Source organism: Salvelinus namaycush, chromosome 10 (genome assembly GCF_016432855.1).
Source record: "Salvelinus namaycush isolate Seneca chromosome 10, SaNama_1.0, whole genome shotgun sequence".
Taxonomy (NCBI): Eukaryota; Metazoa; Chordata; class Actinopteri; order Salmoniformes; family Salmonidae; genus Salvelinus; species Salvelinus namaycush.
In genome coordinates this window covers 18,665,827-18,679,625 of record NC_052316.1, presented here as the reverse complement: position 1 = coordinate 18,679,625, position 13,799 = coordinate 18,665,827, and the positions used below count along the sequence as shown (strand labels likewise).

The 13,799-nt window shown below is 41.5% G+C and overlaps 1 protein-coding gene across 3 annotated transcripts in view; it reads left to right on the top strand.

The window, feature by feature from the left end:
• Window positions 1–13,799, top strand: part of LOC120054795 (AP-3 complex subunit delta-1-like) — a 31,968-nt gene extending 18,169 nt beyond the window's left edge. For 2 of the 3 annotated variants that reach the window (XM_039002423.1, XM_039002422.1), the window contains exons 24-33: window positions 7,330–7,383; window positions 8,367–8,477; window positions 8,678–8,809; window positions 9,075–9,122; window positions 9,715–9,904; window positions 10,015–10,103; window positions 10,281–10,366; window positions 10,535–10,656; window positions 11,127–11,206; window positions 11,349–13,799. In XM_039002423.1, the coding sequence (XP_038858351.1) occupies window positions 7,330–7,383; window positions 8,367–8,477; window positions 8,678–8,809; window positions 9,075–9,122; window positions 9,715–9,904; window positions 10,015–10,103; window positions 10,281–10,366; window positions 10,535–10,656; window positions 11,127–11,206; window positions 11,349–11,444 (1,008 nt within the window). In that variant the 3' untranslated portion in view covers window positions 11,445–13,799. The remainder of the gene's footprint in view (window positions 1–7,329; window positions 7,384–8,366; window positions 8,478–8,677; window positions 8,810–9,074; window positions 9,123–9,714; window positions 9,905–10,014; window positions 10,104–10,280; window positions 10,367–10,534; window positions 10,657–11,126; window positions 11,207–11,348) is intronic. The other variant, XM_039002425.1, reaches the window with a different exon arrangement.

Genomic DNA, 13,799 nt, shown 5'->3' with positions numbered 1-13,799 from the left:
GATAAAGCAAAAACAGGTTTTTAGAACTGTTGGCTAATTTATAAAATACAAAAAAATTGAAATATCACATTTACTTAAGTATTCAGACCCTTTACTCAGTACTTCGTGGATGCACCTTAGGCAGTGATTATAGCCTCGAGTCTTCTTGCGTATGACGCTACAAGCTTGGCATACCTGTATTTGGGGAGTTTCTCCCATTCTTCTGCAGATTCTCTCAAGCTGTGTCAGGTTGGATGGGGAGTGTCACTGTACAGCTATTTTCAGGTCTCTCCAGAGATGTTCGATCGGGTTCAAGTCCAGGCTCTGGCTAGGCCACTCAAGGACGTTCAGAGTCTTGTCCCGAAGCCACTGCTGCGTTGTCTTGGATGTGTGCTTAGGGTCGTTGTCCTGTTGGAAGGTGATCCTTCATCCCAGTCTGAGGTCCTGGGCGCTCTGGGAAAGGTTTTCATCAAGGATCTCTCTGTACTTTGCTCTGTTCAGCTTTCCCTAGATCCTGACTACTCTCCCATTCCCTGCCACTGAAAAACATCCCCACAGCATGATGCTGCCACCATGCTTCACCATAGGGATGGTGCCAGGTTTCCTCCAGACGTGACGCTTGGCATTCAGGCCAAAGAGTTCAATCTTGGTTTCATCAGACCAGAGAATCGTATTTCTCATGGTCTGAGAGTCTTTAGGTGCCTTTTGGCAAAATCCAATCGGGCTGTCATGCATTTCTCTGAGGAGACTGCTTCTGTCTGGCCACTCTACTATAAAGGCCTGATTGGTGGAGTGCTGCAGAGATGGGAGAACCTTCCAGAATGACAACCATCTCCACAGAGGAACTCTATAGCTCTGTCAGAGTGACTCCAATAAAGTTGTAGAAACATCTCAAGGATGATCAATGGAAACAGGATGCATCTGAGCTCAATTTCGAGTCTCATAGCAAAGGGTCTGAATACTTACAGTACCAGTCAAAAGTTTAGACACACTTACTCATTCAAGGGGTTTTCTTTATTTTGACAATTTTTTACCTTGTAGAATAATAGTGACGAGATCACAACTATGAAATAACACATATGGAATCATGTAGTAACCAAAAAAGTGTTAAAGAAATCTAAATATATTTTTTTATTTTCGAGATTATTCTAACCCTTTGCCCTGATGACAGTTTGCACACTATTGGCATTCTCTCAACCAGCTTCATGAAGTAGTCACCTGGAATGCATTTCAATTAACTTTTTAGGGATAGGGGGCAGCATTTTCACTTTTGGATGAATTGGTGGCCAAATTTAACGGTCTCCTACTCTGTCCCAGATGATAATGTATGCATATTATTATTACTATTGGATAGAAAACACTCAGAAGTTTCTAAAACTGTTTGAATTATGTCTGTGAGTATAACAGAACTCATATGGCAGGCAAACTTCCAAACAGGAAGTGAAAATTCTGAAAAGGGTCGATGTGAAAGTCATCGCCTATTCAAATCCCTGTAATTTATGGATCTGTTTGCACTTCATACGCCTTCCACTAGATGTCAGTAGAATGTGGAATGAAGCCTCTAGTGTGATGTGGGACCGGATGGGAGGGGAATGAGTCAGTGGTCTGGCAGAATGGTAGTTTCTAGTCACGCACGCTAGTCATGGAATGCAATGTGTGCCATTACTTTTACAGACATGAAGAAATGCTCCGGTTGGGACGTTATTAGATATATATGATAACAACATCCTGAAGATTGATTCTCAACTAAGTTTGACCAGTTTATTCGACTTGTAATATAACTTTTTGAAGTTTTCGTCCGACGTTTGCCTTCACATGCGCCAGTGTTTGGACACGTGTACTACACATGCTAGCTAAAGTTACTAATTTGACATAAGTGATGGACATTATCGGAAAAAAAAAAAGATTTATTGTGGAAATAGGATTGGCATTGCATTCTGATGAAGATAATCAAAGGTAAGGGAATATTTATGTTGTTGGAGTCAACAGAAATATTTAATATTTCTGTTGACTCCAACATGGCGGAGAAATTGTATTTATATTTGAGCGCCATCTCAGATTATTGCATGGTGTGCTTTTTACAAAAGTTAAAAAAAAATCTGACACAGCGGTTGCATTAAGAACCAGTGTATCTTTAATTATATGTAAAACATGTATCTTTCATCAGTTTATGATGAGTATTTCTGTTATATGACGTGGCTCTCTGTAATTACTCCGGATATTTTGGAGGCATTTCTGAACATGGCGCCAATGTAAACCGAGATTTGTGGATATAATTATGCACATTATCGAACAAAACATAAATGTATTGTGTAACATGATGTCATATGAGTGTCATCTGATGATGTTCAAAGGTTAGTGATTAATTCTATCTCTATTTCTGGGTTTTGTGAAAGCTATCTTTGGCTGGGAAAAATGGCTGTGTTTTTTGGATTTGGTGGTGATCTAACATAAATATATGTTGTGTTTTCACTGTAAAACATTTTAAAAATCGGACACGATGGGTAGATTAACAAGATGTTTATCTTTCATTTGCTGTATTAGACTTGTTAATGTGTGAAAGTTACATATTTCTAAAAAATATTTTTGAATTTCGCGCGCTGCCTTTTCAGCGGAATGTTACGGGGGGGGTTCTGCTAGCGGAACGCGTGTCCTAGAAAGGTTAACAGGTGTGCTTTGTTAAGTAGTGGAATTTTTTTCCTTCTTAATGTGTTTGAGCCAATCAGTTGTGTTGTGACAAGGTAGGGTTGGTATACAGAAGATAGCCCTATTTGGTCAAAGACCATGTCCATATTATGGCAAGAACAGCTCGAATAAGTAAAAGAGAAATGACAGCCCATCATTACTTTACGACATGAAAGTTACTCAATCTGGATTTTTGTGCAGTCGCAAAACACCAAGCGCTATGATGAAACTGGCTCTCATGAGGACTGCCACATAAAATGAAGACCCAGAGTTACCTCTGCTGCTGAGTACAAGTTCATTAGTTACCAGCCTCAGAAATTGCAGCCCAAATAAATGCTTCAGAGTTCAAGTAACAGACACATCTCCACATCAACTGTTCAGAGGAGACTGCGTGAATCAGGCTTTCATGGTCAAATTGCTGCAAAGAAACCACTACAAAAGGACACCAACAAGAAGAAGATACTTGCTTGGGCCAAGAAACACGAGCAATGGACATTAGACCTGTGGAAATCTGTCCACATTTTTGACAATTGGTTCCAACTGCCGTGTCTTTCAGACGCAGAGTAGGTGAACGGATGATCTCTGCTTGGGTGGTTCCCACTGTGAAGCATGGAGGAGGTGTGATGGTGTGGGGGTGCTTTGCTTGTGACACTGTCAGTGTTTAATTTAGAATTCAAGGCACACTTAACCAGCATGGCTTCCACAGAATTCTGCAACGCAATATGCCATCCCATCTGGTTTGGTGTTAGTGGGACTATCATTTGTTTTCCAACAGGACAATAACCCAACACCTCCAGGCTGTGTAAGGGCTATTTGATCAAGATGGAGAGTGATGGAGTGCTGTATCAGATGACCTGGCCTCCACAATCACCCGACCTCAACCCAATTGAGATGGTTGGATGAGTTGGACCGCAGAGTGAAGGAATAGCAGCCAACAAGTGCTCAGCATATGTGGGAACTCCATCAAGACTGTTGGAAAAGCATTCCAGGTGAAGCTGGTTGAGAGAATGCCAAGAGTGTGCAAAGCTGTCAAAGGCAAAGGGTGGCTACTTTGAAGAATCTCAAATATAAAATACATTTTGATTTGTTAACACTTTTTTTGGTTACTACATGATTCCATATGTGTTCATAGTTTATGTCTTCACTATTATTCTACAATGTAGAAAATAGTAAGGAACTGTAAGTATTCACACCTGAGTCAATAATTTGTAGAAACACATTTGGCAGCGATTTACAGCTTTTTGGCTTCAAGTCTCTAAACTTTGCACACCTGGACTGTGCAACATTTGCCCGTTTTTATTATTTTCTAAATTCCTTAAGCTTTGTCATTGGTTGTTGATCACTGCTAGACAACCATTTTTAGGTCTTTCCATAGTTTTTCAAGTAGATTTAAGTCAACTGTAACTCGGCCCCTCAGGAACCTATTCACTGTCTTCTTGGTAAGCAACTCCAGTGTAGATTTGGCCTTGTGTTTTAGGTTATTGTCCTGCTGAAGAGTGAATTCATCTCCCAGTGTCTGGTGGAAAGCAGATTGAACCAGGTTTTCCTCTAGGATTTTGGCTGTGCTTAGCTCCATTCCATTTAATTTATAGCCTGAAAAACCCACCAGTGCTTAACGATTACAAGCATACCCATAACAGGATGCAGCCACCATTATGCTTGAAAATATGGAGAGTGGTACTCAGTAATGTTTGGGGGCAAATTCAATACATAACACTTTGAATTCAGGACAAAAATGTCATTGCTTTGCCAATTTTTTTTGCAGTATTACTTTAGTACCTTGTTGCAAACAGGATAGTTGTCTTGGAATATTATTATTCTGTACAGGCTTCCTCCTTTTCACTCTTGTCAATTCAGTTAGTATTTTGTAGAGTAATTACAATGTTCCATCCTCCATCCTTTTTTCTTATCACAGCCATTAAACTTTAATTGCTTTAGATCCCTGATAGGTTTCATTCTCCCACAACTGAGTTAGGAAGGACACCTTTTATCTTTGTAGTGACTGGGTGTATTGATAAACCATCCAAAGTGTAATTAATAATTTCACCATACTCAAAGAGATATTCAATATCAGCTTATTTTTTATTTTATTTTTACCAATAGTTACCCTTCTTAGCGAGGCATTAGAAAACCTCCTTGGTCTTTGTGGGTGAATCTGTGTTTGGAATTCACTGCTTGAATGAGGGACCTTACAATGATCTGTATGTGTGGGGTACAGAGATGAGGTAGTCATTAAAAAAATCATGTTTGTATGTTAATCTACCTGCGGTGAAACCGCTCAACTTTTACATTGCGTTCAATCATCTAGCAGACCACAGAGCGACCCACAGGAGCAACCAGAGTCAAGTGCTGCGACCAAGGGCATGTCTATAGATCTACCACCAAGTCAAATCGGGGACCTGAACCAGCGACCTACTGGCCCAAACTCCCAACCATCCAAGACCCCCCCACCCCCCACCCTCAGTTCCCCGAGAGCTGCCCCTCAACCTCTCCCTCCACTCCGCACCCCCAAACCCTACGCCATTTTTTTAATACATTTGTTTATTTTGAAAAACATAATTCCACTTTGACATTTATGGGATATTGTGTGTAGCCAGTGACAAATCTATGTTTAATCGTTTTTAAATTCAGGCTGCAACTCACTGTGGAAAAAGTCTAGGTGTGAATACTTTCTGAAGGCACTGTTTACTTAATTGAACCTGCATTTAATTCTAATTTCAGGTCAAGGTTTTTCTGTAATACAATGAAGGCAGACTGTAGGTCAGATAGACCCTGGTCAACTGTGGGGGCAATAGCATACACAACAGTGTTAACAGCATACAAGTCCAGGTTAATTTGGCAATGTAAACAATAAAAAGTACAGGACCCAGAAATGACCCCTGCAGGACACCTTTCGTTATGCTCAGAAAATCTGATTTAACACCATGAGTAGATGCACATTGAGTTTTCTGTCCAAGTAATTTTGAAACCATTTACATTCAGCCTGGTGTAGGCCAATTTGAGGAAATCCTCTGAATTAGCAGTGAGTGATCAACAGGCCTTTGACAGATCAATGAAGAGGGCAGCACAATGTTCTTTTATCCATACGGTTAACCACATCATTTATAGCTAGGGATGCAGCAAAGATAGGTTTTAGACCAGGTCATAGCACTGACTGGTGTAAATTTAGGATACAGTTCAAAGATAAGATCTTAGCTGAGAATTAATAAAGTATTCTAATATTTTAGCTAGGCAAGAGTTTTTATAAATAGGGCGATTTTTTTTTTAAATTTTTTTTTATTCATATTTTATTCATTAAAAAAAATATGTGTGTATATATATATATATTATTTAGTTCATAATGGTCTCCACCTTTTTGTGAAGGGGGAGTACATGGACCGCCTTCCAAACATTGGGGATAGTGCCAGATATAGTCATTGGGTTAATGATTCCACAATCTGGGGGGCAGAGAGCTGCAGCAAAAATGCATATCAGCCCCAGTGGATTCCTATTTTATTTTTGTTACATCAATCTTAAGCATGGCATCTAGTACATCACAGATAGTAAATTGTTTAAATGAAAACAAAGATTCACTAGAAGTTGACAGTTAACTGTCGAGTCAGCTGGAGGCGGGCAGAGGGAAGAGCAGTTGATTGACAGACCAGGGTCAATTAAACCACAGTTTCTCTCAAATAAAAAGCCTGCTGAGATGATAAAAGCATCACTTATCCCATTCTTCTCCGTTAGGATACCAGAGTCAGACAGAACTTGCTAAGGCAGGGAAGAAGATGAATTTGTACGCTTCAGTGCATTTACTGTTTTCCAAAATGTAGAAGGATCCCCAGCAGTCAGAGATGGCGCTTAAAAAGTAGCTTGATTTATCTTTCTTAATCGAGATAGTACATCTGTTTCTCAGTTGTCTGAAAGATTGCCAGTCCACTAGTCAGTTTTCCTTGCTTTGGCCCAGGCAGGATTTCTCATCTGAATGAGCGCTGAAGGTCTAACCCTTGGTTTTCTCTTTGACTCTGAATTGTTTAAAAGGGGCGTGTTTATCAGCCAGAGGAATGAATATGGAGGATACATTTTCTAGAGCGAACTCTAAGAATACAGGAGGTAGGGGCTTAATCAGAGTAGAACATGTCATGTAAAAACCATTGAGGATAACTTTAGAATGAGTATTTTGCTGTCTGGTATCTCTAATACATACTATAGGACAATGATCACTGAGATCATATTCCACTAGACAAATATTTATGGGGGTTATTAGAAAGAATTAAATCAATCAATGAGGAGTTAATCAATGCACAATTATATTCTGTGTAGGGTATTTTGTCACTCCTGTAATTCATCTACATCTATTGTAACTCTGACACTAAATAATTTGCAGCTAAACTAAGAATTTGATTTTAATTAAAATAGTTCATATAATCTGTCACGCAAACAATTTTCTTTGATCATTTTCATTCATCAAACATTGTCACTGCTGCTTTCAAGCCCCCTCCCTTCCTATCAGCAATAAAGATTAAATCAAGTATCAGTATGAGTTCTTAGATTTCAGTGCTGCTAGTCTCTCTTTTGAAATACTTGATTTATTCATGAAAAGAACAGTGTAATCTCTGTATCCATTTTCATGAAGAGGTAGCACTAAAATGTTTAACCTCTCTGGCCCCTCCCTCCCTGTTCTAGGCTTCGGATCTGGATTTCTGGCTCTCAAATGCTCCAGTGCCCTCTAACCCTCAGGTTGAGTTCCTCTCTCTCTTAGTCATTCCTTGTTGTCATTTGTGTCATATCTAACAGCACCTCTCATGCGTGCTTCTTTCTTTCCTTCTTCCATTCACGCTTCTCTTCTTTCATGCTTACATTACTTCCTGTCTCTCACAGGGCACATAACCCTACTCGTTCTTGGGCTGTGGTTTTCTGTTCTTTGCAATTGTGTTGGTTGTTTTTGTTTTGCTCAGTGTGTGTCTGTTTCTCGTCAGTGGTGGGTTCACAGTTGTCAAGTTCAGGAGCCTCAGAGTGTCTGGAATCTTGCTGACAGTTCCTGTTGATCAAGTCAAACCACTGCAACAGTAGCACAGCTCTTTGTGTGAATGACTACATTATAGACAGTGTTTTTGACTACTGACTGAGTGTTTGTAACTACATACCCTGTGTGTTCAGACTACCTCTAGCCCAGAGCAGCTGTCAGACCAGGTCGGAGACTGCAGAGGACTGTACAGTATTCAGTTTGAGCTCAGACTAGGTCATAAAGTTACTTTAAGGTCTCTGTGACCCCACACTTTCTGTCCTCTGTTCTGCCCCTGCTGTATATGACTGTTTCAATCAGAATCTGATCATTGGCCTGTACATTTGTTTTGGGGCTCTGCATGTTGAGAAAAATGTATAATGAAAGCACTTTGTTTACATCACACCAACCATCTGCCCTCAGGAAATGGGCTGTAAGTCTATCAGTCACCCAAATGTGACTTCACACATCCTGTTTGAACCTGTTCTGTTTTTGTGTGTTTTGTCTAAGATCGTTCCACTAATACACAGATATTGACAATGGGTCCATTGGAACAATGTCAGCATTAAAGAACTTCTTAACAACAAGCAAATTACTACAACTAACCCAAGCTACTACTACCTGTACTTGTATATAATCAATAAATGACAATGTGTGTTGTATGTCAGTAATCCTCCTAAATGTATCAAACTAACTTTATTGGTGTGTGTGTTGACAGGCAGCAGCAGAAGCTCCCCCTGCCTCCACCCCTAGGATGGCATCTGGTATGGCTGCCGTGGCACCAGACTCTGAGCCTGAAGAGGCCAAAGACACTGAGCCGGAGGAGACTGTGAGTCACTCCACTCCACTGATGATGCCATAATCACGAGACAGAAATCTTAGCTGTTACTAAGGATTCTACATTAGACTACCACAACAAGATACTGCATTTTGACAGATCTTGTCTGAGCACTTCCCCATTGGACATTTTCACTCCCTCTTTCTGAATCGACTGCCCTTCACTTAAACCCCTGCTTGTTTCCCTCTCAGAAATCCTCCAAGCACAAGAAGAAGAAGAAGAAGCAGAAAAAGGAGAAGAAGAAGCACCACCATGATCATAGCGATGGGGCCGGAGACGAGTCTGTGCAGAACGGTACTGTGGAGGAGGAGGAGCCTCTTCCGGTCAGTAACCAATCACCGTTCACTCTGTCAATTATCTGACTAATCCCTGTCCGCTGGACGTTTAATTCCGAGATACTCTAATTTTCTTTGTTTGTTTGGTTTTGGTCTATTGACACACCCCCACCCTTTGATTGGCACAGTCAAGTGTGCGTTGTGTATACACTGCCTGTCTAATAGCATATACATAATCCACACGGCAGTCTGGTTTCCTTGTTTGCATATTGAGTGACGGGTGAGAACTGACCAGACGCCTCTCTTGTTACAGCCCATGTCCAATTACGCCCTGCTGGCTGAGAACTCCTACATCAAGATGGTGAGTGTGATTGAGAGAGAAGCTTGGCTGAACTAAAGATAAATACTATTGTATATTCTATGTGGATGGCTGATGATATGGGAACTGAGAAGGGTCATTTTAACATATAAATACTGTATGTGGATCTCTCTTTCTCAAGATGAAGCAGGATGCTGATAAGGTATTGGCTGAGGTTCTGTGAACTGCAGGCTATGGGTTTGACAGGAGAATCTTCTAGATGTGCTGTATGGTTGTGACTTAGACTGTGCCCCCTGGCTTAATCACCCTGTGATAACCAAGCTGTTATGCAGAGACATGCATATATGGGAAACCGTGAACATGTTATTCAGAACACCATAAGCCAGGGGCATCCTCTTGAGTGTGTGACGTTATGGTTCTTTACTATCAATGCTTCCAGATTGCTTATGAAAAATCACATGGGATTCATGTTGGGATTGTAATGGTTGAATCGATTTGCTGGTTTGCTGTGGTTTTGCATGCAAGTCAATCTGCCGGGCTCCTTCTGTGAACACTGCTGGCTACGGAGTGGATCGACCTCCGCTTTATCTCTCCCCTCATCCTTCTCTCTCTCTCCCTCGCTCCCCTCCTCCAGGTGTGTGACATCCAGGGGAATCTGCAGGATGGTAGCCAGGTGGTGGTCTCTGTCATCTTTGAGAATAAGTGCGACAGCTTTATCAAGTCCATGGAGTTCAACGTGCTGGACTCTCTCAACTCCAAGCTGCAGCGGCCTGATGGAGCTGGCCCACACGACGGCCTCACTGTGCCCTTCCAACTGCCCCCCGGTGAGGAGAGAGCGGGGATGGAGACTATTATTGAACTACATTCACTTCCAAATATAAAAATTCCTGTTTTGCAGCCAGACTAATGTTTGATCTCCTCTCTTGTTCCTCAGGTATCTCAAACGAGGCACGCTTCATCTTCTCAGTGCAGAACATCGTGATGCCCCAGAAACTGAAGGGAACCCTCACCTTCATAGTCAAGGTGAGTTAGTCTATCCCACCACAAAGTCCCTCACATCGCCCCTGCTAGCACTCTGTCTGTGAGTCTGTCTGCGACATTGACTCTGGATACAGTCTCCTTCCCTGCTCAAGGTTTGCTGACTTATTTCTCATCCGTAAAAGCGTATTATTGATCTTCTGCTGTTATGTTCTCTCACAGACTGATGATTCCTCCACTCACGAGAAACTGGACTTTAAACTGCACTTTACCTGCACCTCCTACCTGATCACCACTCCCTGCTACAGGTCAGTGCAACTAGCTGCCCTCAAAGAACCTCATTCTGCTGTTCAGTAATAATGAATGTTACCTAACTGTAGATTTGGAGCTATTGGCTTAGTGTGTTGTGCCCTGATCTGAACTCATGATTAAACTGCTATGCGATGTGTAGTGAATGTGATTGCTGCTGTTTGCAGTGATGCGTATTCTAAGCTGTTGGAGTCAGGGGACCTGAAGGGGTGCTCTCTGAAGCTGGAGGGAGTTAATCAGCCCTTCCACCATCTACTGGCCAGAATCTGCTTCCACCACCACTTCTCTGGTGGGTACACTGGGACTGGAGGAAACGGGTGGAAGGCAAAAGGGAGGGAGGGGGATAGGGACTGGGATACAGGGGAAAGGGTGAGGTATTCGGTAAAGGGACCCAACCATTTTTTGGGGTGTTTATTCTAGTTCGCCTTGTCCTCTTGAAAAAACAAACCTCTTTGAATAAGCATGTCCACTTTAAGATGATGATGATAAAGACCTTAGATGTTGAGATTGCATCTGTTCATAGATTAGTGTCGGGGTGGCAGGTAGCCTAGTGGTTAGAGTGTTGGTTCAGTAACCGAAAGGTTGCTGGATTGAATCCCCGAGCTGACGAGGTAAAAAAATCTGTCGTTCTGCCCCTGAACAAGGGTAGGCCGTCTGTGTAAATAAAAATTGGTTAAATAAAAGTGTCAGTAATTCAGTGTCTGCAAATGGACGGAATGGTATAAGAAGCTTACGGTTGTGTTCTTGTCACCTTACCAGTTGTGGAGAGGATCGATTCCTGTGCCTCCATGTACAGCAGGTCAATCCAGGGTCACCATATGTGTCTGCTGGTCAAAACTGTGAGTAGCTCTACTCCTCAGTCAGGTGTCCAAAGAGCCACATGTTGGATCCACATGTTCAGACGACTCAAATGAGATAGAAGGTAGTGAGTTGTTATTGTAACCTTTGCCCTCTGTCTGTCTTTGTCCCTGTCCATTTCAGGCTGATCAGACCGTGTCCATCGACGCTAAATGTGACGAGCCAGGGCTGCTTGGGAATGTGCTGGATGAGATCAAACTCACCTTTTTTCAGTGCTGATTGTGTCTGACAGCCACTTGGTGCCCCCCTACCCCCTGTTAAACCCCCTCGCTCGCTGAAACACACACTTGTATGATCACATTACAAACACTCCCAGTTTCACCCTATTTATTAATCTTCAGATTCACAACTCTCCTTTCTTCTCTCACTTCCCCACTCCACCCTGCACTCAGAATTGTTCTTTCCCCATCAGTATGCTCTATGCTCACTCCCTCTGTGCACTTTTTGTTCCTCTTCCTTGTTTCAAATCTCTTTTCCACTGTCAAAAAACTGGTTTCACCTGCTCCCCACTCCTACACCTCTGACTGAACTCGTGCCCATTCTCTCTCGCTCATCGGCATTACAGTCTGTGACGGTCATGTAATGTAATCTGACAACTGGACTTTTTTTGTTGGTTGAATTGTGTTTTTACTGTTTCAGGTTGTTTCTGTTTGTTGCTGTTTTTTGTTGATTTCTGACGTCTGTCTGCGCCCCCCTTGCTTTAAACATCAGTGTGTTACTAATACTCTCAATAGTCCTGGTAGCATGCGTGACTCCCTCTGACTGGCCCTAGATGGAAATATCATGTAAACTCCTCCCTTCATCCTGATCTGACCTCCTGCCTGAAGTAGACAGAACTCCTGAGATCCCCCCCCCCCCCCCCCCCACCCCGTGTCCCTGCTCCAACTGTGCAACTTCAGTTTGACCTGTGTCGCTGTCACATATCAATCCCTGTAAGAATTGAAAATGCCTGAGCTGGAAAGTTATACTAAGAGTGTGTTGGAATCATCTCAAAGCGTAGCCGTACTCTAAAATAATGTTTCTGCATCTGTCTTGCTCTGTCTGCTATTCTAGACATGGATAGAATGGTGTCTTTTTACAATTGTCTGATTTATTGCTTTGATTATGCTGTAATGTTTGACAGATATTTAACTGCTCATCTGCTGTGCTGTTCTAGACCTCTATCTCTCTTGCCTCAGGCATGTCTACCACAGTATCTGTAATGAGTGACTGAATAATATAGAACTTCTCATTGCTCTGCCTCTGTTTCTCTTTATTCACTTGTGACACATTTAAGTGAAGGCTAGCTATCACATATTGCAGCTAGAGCCTCTCACATAGCTTTGCTATAATAGCAGGCTTCAAATATCAATTTGTTGTAGGTCTCTCGTGTTGATCTACTTAGTTTGGGATCACCTATGGGAATGGAAGGCTATTGTAGTTGTCATACAGGCACATTTTATTCTGAGATATCAGTGGCACTTTGTTTTGTATTTTATTTTCAATCAGTATTAGTCAAGGTGGCTTCTTGTTTGCTACTCCCTCCTGTCTTGAGAAAGCAAAACATTCAGTCAGTCAATAAGACGTTTGTCTGTCAAATCATCTTAACCTCTTGCCCCTTGCCACTTTTACTCTTACACTACAATACATCATATGTGTCACTGATATACAGTCATAAACTGATCTTACTCCAGTGTTATTCTCTCAGAACTGCCTTGCCACGTCCTGTGCATTGACAATATGATGAACATTAATGTTCATAATTTTAAATGGCTTCTTCCTTTTCATGACTTGGTCAGAGGTTACAACTTTGCTCTGTAGTTACTCTCAACATGTCTCACTGCCTGGTCCAGCACAATGTAGTAGCAACTTTAAACTGATCCCATAGTTTTTTTGTTTGTATCCCGACTAACCCTCATTCCTGTCTTGCAAGCGTGGATGATGTTGGTCTCCTTTTGGACTATGGGACAGCCATTCCACGAGTGTCTTCTGTCCCATGTTGGTGTGAAGAACTGTTTTTCAGCGATGTTACCTACAGAATGTCCTTCCTAAAAAAATTATTTGATTGGCATTACAGAATGAAACAGTTACTTTTAAATAATACATTGTACTAATGTATAATTATGAACATTTCTTGTGTGGAGTATTTAATTAAAATGTGTATCTTGTATGAGTAGGAATGTATACTTTTTATTATTTTCCCTATCCAAGGACAAACTCGCACACAAACTCCCTCGTCATTACTTGATTGTATTTTTTTCTATTAGTTTTTTTTTTATTAAGTGAAAGTTGATTCTACTTTCTACAGAAAGTTCATTCTACAGTTTGATGGTATTGTAGTTTTATCTGTTTAAGTCTATACAATTTTTAAAAAATGATATCCTTGAATGTTTTCAATGATTTAACATTGGGGAAGGGGGTTCTATTTGGTGGCATGGCGCTGAGAGGAAGAGCGCTCCAATTCAGTAGAGAAGAAAGGTATTGTGATGCTATTCAGAAAAGATACCCACTTTGTCTTAATTATTTCTCTGGTAAATTGTGATTGTCATGCTGAGGTTGGCTTGTGACATTAAAATATACTCTCATTGCTCTTTG